The sequence below is a fragment of the Trachurus japonicus genome, chromosome 22 (genome assembly GCF_045865225.1).
Source record: "Trachurus japonicus isolate A0001 chromosome 22, Traja_1.0".
Taxonomy (NCBI): Eukaryota; Metazoa; Chordata; class Actinopteri; order Carangiformes; family Carangidae; genus Trachurus; species Trachurus japonicus.
Genome location: NC_140928.1, coordinates 17,008,664 through 17,022,382, shown reverse-complemented (window position 1 = coordinate 17,022,382; position 13,719 = coordinate 17,008,664). Strand labels below are relative to the sequence as shown.

The following is a 13,719-nucleotide window of genomic DNA, read 5'->3' as shown; positions in this document are numbered from 1 at the left end:
GGACGAACTGTCTGTGTAACATTGCACTGTTCCTGTTGCTCGACTAATAAAGTTTTTTCAAACCACGTGACCAATCCTGTCATGGCTGCGCCCTCGTGCCATGCGTGGATGTAATCACATTTTTATGTCTTAAAAAAGCGCAGAGAGTTGAGGTAAGGCGTTTATTCTCATTGTTATTGTTTATAGTTGATGTATAGTTGTCTATATTTTTAGTTTTTGTACGAGTTGGGTTTTATAGTTTGACCTATCTGCACGTTTTGACTCGATAACTCCTGTGAACAGTGAACAGCAGCATACACACGAGCCGTGTGACAACTCTATGACCGTGTGATACAAACACTGACAGCTAATTTATGTATTTGTAGGAAAATGAAGACGAGGAAGATGAAAATGACAAACAAACGTGTGTCCTCTGCGCCGCGGAAACGAGACAAACGGAGCATTCACGTGAAAGGCAAATGGAAAGCAATAGAGCTGGATCCCAGTCTGTTCTCGGAGGAGGGCCTGGAGGGTTTGGTGTGTTTTGAAGAGCTGACAAATTACCGTCTGGTAGACTCCGAAAAGGCCGCGGCCAACGCAGAGAAAGAGCTGAAAAAGAAGGAGAAGAATAAAGCCAAGAAAAGAAAAATCAGCAAGGAAGAGGAGGTCGGAGGGGATGCTGGTGTGGAGAGCAAAGAGGGAGAGGAAACAGCTGAACCAGACAAGAAAAAACCCAAGAAAAAGAAGAAGAAAAAGAAGAAACAACCTGCAAAGGAATCAGTCCAACAAGACAGCAGTCCTACAGAAGAAACAAACAAGGACATAGCAGCCAGTGAAGAGGGGACAGAAGGTGAAGGAGCTGAGGAGGAGGAGGAGGACACGGTGAAAGACTCAGCTGTCGCCTCCGAGGAAAAGGTCCAGTCGAAAAATGTAAAGAAGAGCAACAAAAAAAAGAAGAAAAAACAGAAGCAGCAGGTAGAAAATGATACAGAGAAAGAAGCTGACGCGGAGCATCATTCATCAGAACCTCCAGCACTGGAAAAGGAAAAAAACCCTCAAGACAAATTGGCAAAACCTCCTAAAAAGAAAGCAAAGAACTGGACAAATGCAGCACAGGACAAAAACGCTGATGTGGGTGCATGGAAGGACCTGTTCGTCCCCTCCCCGGTGCTAACGGCGCTGAGCAGCCTCGGGTTTGGCTCACCCACTCCAATCCAAGCCTTGGCGCTACCTCCAGCCATCAGAGACCGCATGGACATACTGGGAGCAGCCGAGACCGGTAAGATCTGTCATTCTTAATTAATGTCAAAGCTTATAACAAAGTCTGTTTCATGTGAAAGGTAACATAACATAACATGAGCACTGTCTTTACAGGAAGCGGTAAGACTCTGGCTTTTGGCATCCCCATGATCCACACCATCCTGGAGTGGAAAAAGGGTTCGGATAAATCTGATGATGATGAAAACAGTGAAGCAGCCGCAGAGGTAGAGAGTTTGTATTTACCTCCTTTGAAGAAGACAGAGGAGGACCAGGAGGAGGTCCAGGAGGAGAACCAGGAGGCTGAGGGAGAGGAGGAGGAGGAGGAGGAGGAGGAAGATGTGGGAGATCTAGACGAAGGTGACTCGCATGAAGACGCCAGTGAGGATGATGAAGAGGAAGATGAGGATGAGGATCAAAGGCTCGGTTGTGTTAAAGTTATCCAAAATGCAGAGTTTGACTTCGAGGCCACAGCTGAGGAAAAAGCCGCGGCTCAGAATCAGCCTCTGCTCGGCCTGGTCCTCACGCCCACCAGGGAGCTGGCCGTGCAGGTCAAACACCACATCGATGCTGTCGCTAAGTTCACAGGTAAGTCATTTATCCTGATCACGTGCCGGGAGTCGTCGTCCTTCAACAGATCTGTGAACTGATGATGTTACTGTATTATATCGAGCTATGAAGGAGTGGAATGCCCTTCCGAATTATGTTATACAACAAAGAAACATGGTTAGTTTTAAAATGAAACTAAGAGATTATTATTTTGCTCGCAATTTTGACCATTAGTAGCCTATTTGTAAATTGGGTCCTGGTATTCTTGTTGTGTAGTGATTCAATGTAGGAGCGGGTAACATATGTTAAGTGTTTGTCTTGGATGTTTTGTTTTTGTATTGAGTATGTGTTTTCTGTGTATTTTCTGTTTTATGTATGAATGTGTTGTGTGTTAATGGTTTGTATTTGTCATTTATTATGATGAAAAGACCCCAGGAAGAATAGCTGCTGCGTGGCAAAAGCTAATGGGGATCTAAATAAACTAAACTAAACTAAACTGTTACTGTGCTGCAGATGTCAAAACGGCAATCGTGGTGGGTGGGATGGCACAACAGAAGCAGAGGAGGATGCTGAAGCGCAGACCAGAGATCATTATTGCGACTCCAGGACGTCTGTGGGACTTGATCAAGGAGAGACATCCTCACCTGCTGAACCTCAGACAGCTCAGGTGAGACGCACCTCTCATCTTGGTCACTTGCTGAGAAATTCAACTTTTAGCTTAAAGGTACAATATGTAAGAAATCTAAAGCAACTGGCCGTAAAATCCTCCTAATATGTCACAGAGACTCAGGAATAATGTTCATATAACATGATGAACTCACCAACAACAATAGTACAGCCAGAGTATTCGCATTAAAAATCTTTTTTTGCAGACTGCAAATCATGTTTATGTTTTGAATTTACGTGTTGACATGATGCGCCACCGAGCCCTCTCTCCCCACCCATCAGTGGCATTTCAGCCTCAGTCTGCTTCCACTGAGCTGCTGCTATGACTGGGAGAAAAAACGAGATCGCTGTGTTTTGAATTTGACTGCAGTAACCGTTTTTGGCCACATTCTTACATATGGCACCTTTAAGCTATTTTGCTTTAACATAATTGGTTGGCTCTGCATCTTTTTGGGGGCTTTTAGGCCTTTTTAATTGATGGGATAGTCAGAGAGAGACAGAGTGGGGGAATGACACGCAGCAAAAGGCCGCCAGGGGATTCGGACCAGGGCCGGCTGCAGCGAGGACTATAGCGTCTGTATGTGTGGCGCCTGCTCAACCCACTGAGCTATATGACGTCCCTGGCTCAACATTATTGACTGCAGCAATGAACTGTATGAAATGATACAAGGTGAAAAGAGGCTTACTTAAAGCAGTAAAGAGACACTGCGCAGTTATATATTAGGATATAATATTTATTGTCACTCTTTTTATTTTTTACTATTTATGTATTACCTCGAACTCCTTATTTAAATTTTAATTATGCTTTTATTCTCTATTTTATGAACTGATCTATTGTTGTTGATGAATAATGATTGATTTTGCAGCTGAGAAACTGAATTTCCCCTGGGATAAATAAAGTATCTATCTATCTATCTATCTATCTATCTATCTATCTATCTATCTATCTATCTATCTATCTATCTATCTATCTATCTATCTATCTATCTATCTATCTATCTATCTATCTATCTATCTATCTATCTATCTATCTATCTATCTATCTATCTATCTATCTATCTATCTATAAGCCTTAAACATTGTTATATGCCATGTAATAGTTGGTGCATGAATGGACTTTAGAGGAGAAGATCCAAGATATCTTTGACATGAATTTTTCAGCATCCCCGTAGTGTAAAAAAAGAGCATGTACCTTACTGCTGTTTGCAGGAGGGGTCTTGTGTAATCTCATTCAAGTTAAAGAGCAGCAGAGACAGCAAACTGTTTTCTGAAAGCTAAACAGAAACCAAAGACGCTGACTTTGTTTTTATTGAACTTGACCGCCTTCCAGAGTTTAGCCAGCTCTGACTAAGGACCTGTATCTTCTGTATTGTCCCGACTTGGCAACTGTGAATGAAGTTCTGCATTTATTACTTAAATACCCAAATGCTGACCAGTGGGTTGGATGGCCTGTGCACCACCTGGCAGCTGTCCTGGCTGTATTCATCTCCTTAAAGAATACAGCCACGTCAGAGGAAAAGTGTAGCATGCATTAACACAGAGTATGTTTTATTCAGCTCTCTTTATAACAGAAATAAAACACCTTAAGACGAACCAAAGATCAACATAAGGGCTCCCAGGAGAGTGATGAATATTAGTGTGATACTAGAAGAAAAGCTAAAGTTTTTCGTGTTGTGTTACTCTGCAGGTGCCTGGTCATCGATGAAGCCGACCGCATGGTGGAAAGAGGCCACTTTGCAGAGCTGGAGAGTCTGCTGGAGATGCTGAACACCGTTCACTTTAATCCAAAGAGGCAAACCTTTGTGTTCTCTGCCACACTGATGATGGCCCGCAGCCTGCCCACCCGCCTCATGCAGAAGAAGAAGAAGAATCTGGACCAGAGGAGCAAGCTGGAGATCCTCATGGAGAAAGTAGGGATCAAATCCAAACCCAAAATCATCGACCTCAGCAGGAAGGAGGCGACGGTGGAGACGCTGACGGAGACACGCATCCACTGTCAGAAGGAGGAGAAGGACTTCTACCTTTATTACTTCTTGCTCCAGTACCCTGGGCGCACCATGGTGTTTGCCAACAGTATCGACTGTATCAAGAGACTCAACTCCCTGCTGGTCATCCTGGACTGCACTCCGCTGCCCCTGCACGCCAACATGCACCAGAAACAACGCCTCAAAAACCTGGAGAGGTTTGCTGAGAGGGAGAGGTGAGTCTTTCATTTGCCAAAATAATTGTGTGGCTATGTTAAAATCTATAAGCCTGTTAAATGCAACCAGAGGGGTGAAGGCTTTAATCTGTACTGGGACTGTTTCACATGAGTAGTTCCACCCTTCAGTTTTCTCATGCATATTTACAGAAGTAGATTTGAAAATGAATCGAACACAAGAATTTTCGACATTTAAAAGGCTTAATCGGCAGGTTTGGAGTTAACATTTATAATTCTGAAAGGTAGGAGCTTCATTCGGAGGACAGACAGTTTCTAGGACGGTTACAAAAGCTTTTAATCTACTCTTAAAAGTGCCACGTGGAGAAGCTACTACAGCAAACATCGATTTTCAGTCAGGTCTGTACATGTGCTGTGCTGCGGCTGCTATCTTGGCAAGTTCTTCTCTGAATAGATGGACTTCCCTAGTTAAATTAAAGTTGGAAAAAAGGTCTTTGTAATCACTAATCACATTATATACGGCTCCATTCTGTAACGTCTAGTTTTTTTTTTTCTGTTTGACTTGTAAGCAGTAACAGTGAAGAGTCGAGCCAAAACTCGACCTCAACAGAACAAAATAAACACAGAGCTCCACCTTTTTAAATCCGTGCTTTACTGAACTCTGGATTTAATTCACAGTTGTGTTCTGCTGACTACCGATGTAGCTGCCAGAGGACTGGACATCCCCAATGTTCAGCACGTTATTCACTACCAGGTATGATTCTTGACAGTTTTCCAAAACATGAATTACCTTACCTGAGTTCAAAACGCACAGAATTGTTACAGTAACACTAACACCATACAACCCTGAGTCATAGTGCAAGAGACATGTACTGTTAAACTGAATTTAACCAATTATAGTTCAACATTTTGGCAAATTGGCCCATTGCCATAATCCCTATAGTCATAGCAGTAGGTTTGTTACCTTTAATTGTCGGTGCAAGCTACGTATATTTAGAACGGCGGAGCAGAGCCGTGAGCTGCTCAGAGCTACGCTACGGAGGCTAATGGGATTTCTTGGTTTCCCTCATCAAACTCATCAAATACACAATCCAACAACTCCAAAACGCTGTCATGGACAAGTTGTGACCTGCACATTCACCACGCTATGAGATAATAACAGAACGTTACCAGACAGAGTTGTTTTAGAGGGAAATTCATACAAAACCGCTGATGCGTGTTCTCGTCGGGGGCAGTTTTTCGGCAAGCAGTCTCTGCATTTACCTCTAAGACAACTCTGTCTCGTAACGTTCCATTATTATCTCATAGTGTGGTGAATGTGCAGGTAACAACTTCTCCACCAGAGCGTTTTGGAGTTGTTGGATTGTGTATTTGATGAGTTTGATGAGGGAAACCAAGAAATCCCATTAGCCTCCGTAGTGTAGCTCTGAGCAGCTCGCGGCTCTGCTCCGCTGTTCTAAAAATAGCTTGCACCGACAAATAAAGGTAACGAACCTACTGCTATGACTATAGGGATTATGGCAATGGGCCAATTTGCCAAAATGTTGAACTAGTATCCATTTAACCTAATGAGAGCAAGGAATTCCTACTGTAACTGGTACCTGATGATAATCTTCTGCTGTGTACTTCAGGTTCCCAGGACATCTGAGACTTATGTCCATCGGAGTGGCAGAACAGCAAGAGCCACCAAACAGGGTCTCAGTCTGCTGCTCATCGGCCCGGACGACATGATGAATTTCAGAAAGATTTACAAAACTCTCGGGAAGGACGAGGACCTTCCCATGTTCCCTATAGAAACCAAATGCATGGAAGCAACCCAGGTAAGATCCAAGGAAATTAGCTCTTGTCTTCTGGATGCCATACAGAGTGATTTATTTCATTGTTTACTGTTGAATGTGTGCATCCACAGGAGAGAGTAAACTTGGCTCTGCAGATAGAAAAGATTGAGTTCCACAACTGCAAAGAGAAGCAGCACAACTCCTGGTTCAGACAAGCTGCAGAGGCCCTGGAGGTGGATCTGGATGACGATCTTTTAATTGGTAAGAGCGACATAACCGTACCAGTGACATATAAAGAAATCCCATGTAATGTGTTAAATCTACTGAAAAGTGTTGAGATCTGACAGATGAAGATGCTGTTTCCGTCTGCAGGCAGAACAAGGGATGAAGATGGTGACAGAGAGCAGCAGAAGATGCTAAAAGGGATGAAAAAGCATTTGAAGCATCTGATGTCTCAGCCGGTGTTCAAGAACGTGATAAAGACCAAGTACCCCACTCAGATGGGAAAGCTGTCCCTGCCTCACATGCCTCGTTCAAGCATGGAAAGTGCCCTGACCAGGATTTCAGAACAGGAGAAGAAACAGGAGGAGAAGAAACAGAAGTTGCAGACAGGCGAGCCATCAAAGACGAAAAAAAGGAAGCAGAAGAAAGAAAAGCAGCAGCAGTGACATGTTAATGAAAATGTGTATTTAAAAATCCATCTTTGACTTAATTTCTGTAGCAAATAATTACATAAATGTAATTTTTTTTTTTTAAATGTGCAGCAATTGTATTTTCAAATGTTGTTGAATCTTTGTACACTGTCAGAGTTTTATAAAAATCTGTTTTCAAGTGTCTTCAGTTCACAGTTGAAATTTATTCAACCAAAGTCAATGTTCCTGAGTTGGTCAGAGTCGGGCCGCAGCGCTGGTCACTGCTGAGGTCGGGGGTAGAGGATGTTGTAATGTGACGTTTGGTAGAGGAGGTGCAGGGAGGGTTCAGCTCCCTCTGGAATGATGTGATGAGCCAACTGTCGGTCGTCGCCCTCCATGGAGACGACATGGATGCAAATGTCCAGGGCCTGAGACAGAGCCAAGATGTCCACGTGATCCGACTCCATCGCCATCGCCTCCACGTCCTGAAAGAAGAGAGCGAAGACATGACCGGACCTGACAGCTGGGTTACCTTGACCAATCCTCCATTTATATATTTTAAAAAGAAAGCTGACAGTAAGTAACACACTCTTCCATTTATTTTTTTCCTCACTAGGTGGCAGCAGCGCTTTACTAACCTGATGACAGTATGTCTGTAGACTGGGAGCCTCGACAAAGTGGCAGAAGAAGTCTGAATGATTTTGCAAGTGCGCTGACGTGAGCAGCCGGAGATACTGCACCACGCCGTCCGAGGTGGTCTGCTCATTGAAGAGTCTGAGTAACGTGTCCTCCTGTTCATCCGCCTGGCACTGCTCCACCGCGCTTACAACCTTCAGGAGGTACAGCACAGCCAGGCATCACGCAACACATTAAATCACCTGGTTGAAGTCTAGTAACACTGAGCAAATTAATAAGAAGGCACTAGACATGTCAGGGTTTTTGTCAGTACCGGTAAAGAGCAGATAAGAAAACGAACTGAACCTTTCAATACAGTAAGTCCATTTAGTTTTGACTTGTAGTTTAAACAGGCACAGAGGTGTGAATTGATATAAAATAAAGTTAAGTGTAGGTGATGTACGATCATATTGATGGAGTCTCCCCTCCTGATAATAGATTAACGAGTGTGTGTGAGCACCAACAATCAACTCTGAACCTGAATGACACCATTATTCAGGTAATAATAATAATCTGATGATGTTTTGTACTCTGCACCTCAACTTGTTGGTTTTGAATGTGTTATGATAACCCTGACCACCCTGATATGCCCCCCACCTGGAATGAAGCCTGTGTTTTGATGATTCTGTAGGTTGTACAATTATCTATTTTTAAAAAATGCAATTTTCAGTGTCCATTTGAATTTCATTCATTTGCTCATCTGCTAAGTAGCTACATGTTGTTACTGTAAAATACATTATTTACTGTGTTCAGGTGGTGCTTGTAGGAACTCTCATCAAATCCTGCAGATGACAAGGCTTGGCTGCTTTGAATTATTTTGTCCTTGAATCTGAAATTGAAGTTGGAAAGGACCCTTTATTAACCAACGGTAGATAGATAATGGTGATGATGATGGTTGTTATTGGTGGTGGTGGTGGTGGTGGTGGTGACTGACCTCTGCAGGGCCCTGTCATTATGTAGAGCTGACTCCATGTGAGCGAAGCAGAAGGCTCTGTAGAAACAGTTTCCATCCCCACGCACTTTCCTCACGGAGGAAAACTGGCTGCTTAGATCCTAACAAAGGACAACAGAGTGTGGTTATAGCCTACTGCTGTTAACACGGGTTAGTCCGACCAGCCCAACACAGTTAAAGAGCCTACTTTCAGTTTGGCACCCGGCGTTTGCTCAGGAAACAGCGAAGTGATGTCCTCTCTGCATGCGAGCAGGCTGCCCGCCTCCATCTGTGGACAAACACACACACTCTCACACACACACACGGACACACACACACGGCTTCACTGTCTGAGAGCAGAGCTACAGGTCGACCCGTCACGTGACACACCTGCATATGTCGACAACATGGAAACTGTGTCAGAAGAAGACGTAATCAGTTTGGTAAGACTCGGCGCGTCAGACGCTGTGTCGAGACCATTGTTGCAATTTCATTTCCATTTTCTGTAAACCGGATGTTTGCACTGACCACGTGCTCGTCTTAAAGCGACAGTACACTGTTTAAATGTTTGTCTGCACAGGTGCTTCTTTGAGACTTTAAAATACACCCAAGTCGATTTGATCAGTTTTATTTCGTAAAATGTCTGTCCTTCAGAGGTCAAAAAGCACTCTGGAGGTGTTTCTCTCCTATTTAGAGCAAGACTGTCCCCTTTCATTCAAATATTAATAATTTCTCATTAATTCAAGTACCTATTGTTATTCAGCAGTTCATGTGGTACAATAAGACTAGAAAGAGATTAAATTATACATTTTTAAATTATGTGGATGTAGTTGGTCATTTTCTCTCCACATCAGATTGAGAGATCGAGGGATAGCTAAAGCAGATCATCTTTCCATATATCAAGCTCCGGTAGCACAGCAGGACGCTGTGCAGCTTCTGCTCACCTGACTCTGTGCAGCTTCTTCATTAAAGCAGATATCAGTGGAATGTTTTTGTTAATATAAGTCCTAAATAGTCCTATTTTCCGTCAGCAATCACTTACACAGTGGCGGCTGGTGGTCAAATTAGTTGGGTGGGCTAATAAATGAATTATACCCATTAAATGGTTAACACAGCTAAAAGTTAGGGTTATCCCATCTCACAAAAGTATAGCAACTAACTAGGCCTACACACTGCATTAAGTAAGGGTCTAGTCCAAAACAAAAACAAAAAAACTTCACCTGGTTATCTCATACACACGCAGTCTCTCTCTCTCTCTCTCCCTCTCTCACGCACGCACGCGCACACAGACGCACGCACGCACGCACACACACACGCATGCGCGCGCGCGCGCACGCACACACACCCGACGATATTGCTCAATTAAAAAATAAATAAATAAATAAAAAAGACGATATATGCAGCTCATATCGACGGCCTTTCTGGTCTGTTATCGCCATGTCATTTAAAGGGATAGTTCACCCTAGAATGATATTTCGCTCATTATCTACTCACCCTCATGTTGACTAAGGGCTGGAAGAAGTTTCAGAGTCCTCCGTGGCTTCTCTGAGTTACAGGGGGTCTCGGCATAGCAGTGCATGTCCATATAACGGTTGCAAAGGGACACCGGAGCTCTTCGTAAAAAAAAACACACAAAAAAACATCCAAATACCTCCATGCTGCTCGTATGTAATGTCCGTCTTGTGCTGAAGCCCCAAATTGCGTAATTGTCCCGAAAAAAATTAAAAAAGTCTATATTTTAAGCTTGTTTGTAGCGGCAAGCTTCTCGAAGCTCCTCTTCCTGGTCCGTCCAAATCTCGCGTGATTTGCGCCGGCGTCAGTATGCGTCAGTGCGGTTACTGCGAATCACGCGAGATTTGGACGGACCAGGAAGAGGAGCTTCGAGAAAGCTTCCGCTACAAACAAGCTTAAAATATAGACTTATTTAATTTTTTTCGGGACAATTACGCAATTTGGGGCTTCAGCACAAGACGGACATTACATACGAGCAGCATGGAGGTATTTGGATGTTTTTTTGTGTGTGTTTTTTTACGAAGAGCTCCGGTGTCCCTTTGCAACCGTTATATGGACATGCACTGCTATGCCGAGACCCCCCTGTAACTCAGAGAAGCCACGGAGGAATCTGAAACTTCTTCCAGCCCTTAGTCAACATGAGGGTGAGTAGATAATGAGCGAAATATCATTCTAGGGTGAACTATCCCTTTAAGTCTGGTGCTCCCGGTGAGTTTAGAAACAGATTCTCCACTTCGTTCATGTTAGCAAAGACAGTTTAGAGCAGTAAAGTAATGCTACCTGTGATGCTAGCGCCTAGCGCCGCTGTTTTGTCTTCTCCATCCCACAACAACACAACTTTTCCTCCGGTTCCTGTCATTGGTCTGAAAACAGCGGTGTTGGGCTAAATGAAATTAGCCCCAATGACAAGTAAACCAAGGGGGCGGGACATGACGCCTGTCAATCACTGACCCTGCGTCAGCCCGCTGCTGATTGGTCAGAACCGCTCGGCCTGTGGGCTGAATGAAATTAGCCCCAACAGTCGGTCAATGGCGAGGGCGGGACATGGCACCTGTCAATCATCCACAGTCGGAAAATGAATGAGAGCAGACTCGGTGAGCTGGGGCTGATTAAAATTAGCCCATTTAGAGATATCCTGTGTTTTTCTTGAAACTATTTAATATTGTTGCCAGTTCCGATTTTACTAAGACTTAGAACAATCTTTTGTATGTTATTTAGAGAATATAATATAGGCTATATATAATATTTTTTCCTCATCTTTTGTTGTGTAATGCAGGGAGGGCTTAGCCCCACTAGCCCATTGATACCAGCCGTCACTGACTTACATGAAGTATTTCAGCCTAAACACGAGTCTCTCCGTCACTCTGCTCTGCTGTAACCCGAGGAGAAAATTTTCCTTGTGGGATACAAGTGTTATCCAATGAGGAGAGAGAACGGCATGAAGGGCTGTGTGTGCAGCCAAGGGATGCGCGTGAATGTGGTGACGTAGCACGAGGACCAATTTGATGCCTGACAAGGGCGGGGGCTGCTAACTCATGGTGCGTTCAAGGAAACTCGTACTTTGTGTTTTTCCTTCCTGTGAAGTCATACCAGTTCGATCTGGTACGAGTTCACGGGTCGGAAGTTACGAGTGGCCGTTATAGGGAACTTTCACAGACAACAGGACGGTAAAAACACGAGCTACGGGTTACCTGGAACGCTACCAAGTCGTAGTTGTGACTTGAAGCTGTAACTTACGGTTTCAAAAGCCTGCCTTGAACACAGCATTAGCCGAAACGGCCGTGCCGATGATATCTGCTTTAAATCCAAACAGTCCGACACAGCGACGCACTGCTCCTCTTTGACTCTAAAGTCTCTGTAGCTCATCAGCTGGAACCTTCTTTTTACAGTCTATGGCTGGAACTCTTCCAGAGCAGCTACAGCGCAGCGTTGTGACCTGGTTGATGAGAGCAGAAATGTTGTTGTTGTTGTTGTTGTTGTGGAAATGGGCGAGCTCGTGAAGACGCGAATTTACACAAAATGGTCACGAGTCAAAACGAGCGTCAAACCGCGTATCTCGCGTTTGGTCGCGCGTCAGAACTCGAGCGAAAAAAAAGCGTTCCTCGTGTTTGGTGGGAAGCCAAACACGATGAAATAGACGAAGACGCGATGGTCCCGTCGCAAAAAAAAAATCGGGTGTATTGCGTCGCAAAAAAAAAAGTTGCGCCTAATCGCGTCTTTGCGTTACGGCCCCGCGGACGTAACGAATAAACGGTGACGGTGTGAACGAACAACATAGAACAGGACCAGACGTGGCGTTGTTTCCTCTTTTCACCGACAGCTCCACTCTCCCTTACTTACACTAATGGTGCGTTCCAGGCAGGCTTTTTAACCCGTAAGTCACGACTTCAAGTCACCAGTTACGAGTTTGTAGCGTTCCAGGCAAGTTACGAGTTACGAACTGGGAACTGGGAGTAGATCGATCTAGTACGAGTTCACAGGTGGGAAGTTACGAGTTTGACTGTACGTTCTAACGGGTAACCATAGGAACAGGTCGGAAAAATACGAGTTACGGGTTGCCTGGAACGCACCATAACTACTGTTATTGTTGAGGCCAGAGAATTGTGGGACTTGTAGTTTTTGACCAATCGCAGGTTGTGCTCTTTTTGTGATTTTCCCGGTTCACGCATGTTTTTTTTTTTAGGGGCAAATGCAGTGAAATGCTCGCCCATGGTGGGCATAAGAAAATGTAAGACCTGTCTAAAGTTATTTAAGACTTGAACACAATAATTCAACAAATTTAAGACATTTTAAGACCTAAAATTTAGATTTCACATTTTAGATTTTTAAGACCCCGCGGATACCCTGTTATTTCATATAAAAGTTTAAGTGCATACATATTTTATGATGCTGTGTATTATATATTATTTATTTAAGACCATCTTAGAATTTTCTAATAAATTTAATACTTTTTAAGGCCTTAATTTTAGATACATGAATTTAAGACTTTTTAAGGATCCGCGGATACCCTGAGAAGTTGTGCGCTCGCAGCAGGACAGATAATCAGATGGATAATCGGTAAAGTTAATAATTTCACTTAATGTGGCCATGAATAAATTAATTTAGATGTTTCGCCTGTTATTAAACGCAAATCTTGAATAGGTCTCCGCTGTTTTCACATAAAAAGGTCTTTGTTATATGAGATTTGCTTGTAGCCACAGCACTTAAAAAACCCACTGTAACCTATTTTCATAGGCACACCGGCCTCGCTTTCAATAAAACACACACTTGCGTTCCATATTGCGATCAGTGAAATATATGAAAACAATAAAATACAATTTAAAAATGAGAGAAAAAAAAAGAAAAAGTAACGCAATAGTTACTTTCCCTGGTAACTAGTTACTTTTATAGTGAAGTAGTGGAGTTACTAACTCAGTTACTTTTTGGGAGAAGTAATTAGTAACTATAACTAATTACTTTTTAAAAGTAACGTTCCCAACAGTGTTAAAGGTATACAGCCTCAACATACTTTAATGGACCTTTTTATGGCCAGATGTGACTCAGCTTTGTCTCCTATTTCTATTTCTATTTCTCACTTGAAAC

The 13,719-nt window shown here is 43.3% G+C and overlaps 2 protein-coding genes across 3 annotated transcripts; one reads left to right on the top strand and one right to left on the bottom strand.

Moving 5' to 3' along the window:
* The first annotated feature begins 78 nt into the window (after window positions 1–78).
* Window positions 79–7,223, top strand: ddx24 (DEAD (Asp-Glu-Ala-Asp) box helicase 24). Its single transcript, XM_085767128.1, has 9 exons — window positions 79–152; window positions 366–1,258; window positions 1,354–1,824; window positions 2,299–2,452; window positions 4,139–4,651; window positions 5,288–5,363; window positions 6,241–6,429; window positions 6,519–6,648; window positions 6,760–7,223. The coding sequence occupies exons 2-9, from the start codon at window positions 370–372 to the stop codon at window positions 7,053–7,055; spliced, it is 2,718 nt and encodes a 905-aa protein (XP_085623254.1). The 5' UTR covers window positions 79–152; window positions 366–369; the 3' UTR covers window positions 7,056–7,223.
* Window positions 7,224–9,147, bottom strand: LOC146963831 (ubiquitin thioesterase OTUB2-like). 2 transcript variants are annotated; one of them, XM_085767133.1, is made up of 6 exons: window positions 8,949–9,147; window positions 8,834–8,914; window positions 8,629–8,747; window positions 8,439–8,523; window positions 7,658–7,849; window positions 7,224–7,504 (listed from the first exon to the last, which is right to left on the bottom strand). In XM_085767133.1, exons 2-6 carry the CDS (start codon window positions 8,912–8,914, stop codon window positions 7,298–7,300), a joined length of 684 nt encoding a protein of 227 aa, XP_085623259.1. In that variant the 5' UTR covers window positions 8,949–9,147; the 3' UTR covers window positions 7,224–7,297. The 2 variants fall into 2 exon arrangements, with proteins under 2 accessions (XP_085623259.1, XP_085623258.1); XM_085767132.1 differs by having other exon boundaries at window positions 9,016–9,034.
* Between the last annotated feature and the right edge of the window lie 4,572 nt (window positions 9,148–13,719).

What these genes read in the sequence shown, in the direction of transcription:
- LOC146963831 (XM_085767132.1), bottom strand. An exon ending in CGCCGGGTGCCAAACTGAAA is followed by an intron (nt 8,748 to 8,833) that starts GTAGGCTCTTTA and finishes GTCCTTTGTTAG; the next exon opens with GATCTAAGCAGCCAGTTTTC. An exon ending in AATGACAGGGCCCTGCAGAG is followed by an intron (nt 8,524 to 8,628) that starts GTCAGTCACCAC and finishes CTTCAATTTCAG; the next exon opens with ATTCAAGGACAAAATAATTC.
- ddx24 (XM_085767128.1), top strand. Translation starts at nt 370, where the DNA reads ATGAAGACGAGGAAGATGAAAATGACAAACAAACGTGTGTCCTCTGCG. An exon ending in AGCACGTTATTCACTACCAG is followed by an intron (nt 5,364 to 6,240) that starts GTATGATTCTTG and finishes TGTGTACTTCAG; the next exon opens with GTTCCCAGGACATCTGAGAC. An exon ending in AATGCATGGAAGCAACCCAG is followed by an intron (nt 6,430 to 6,518) that starts GTAAGATCCAAG and finishes GTGCATCCACAG; the next exon opens with GAGAGAGTAAACTTGGCTCT.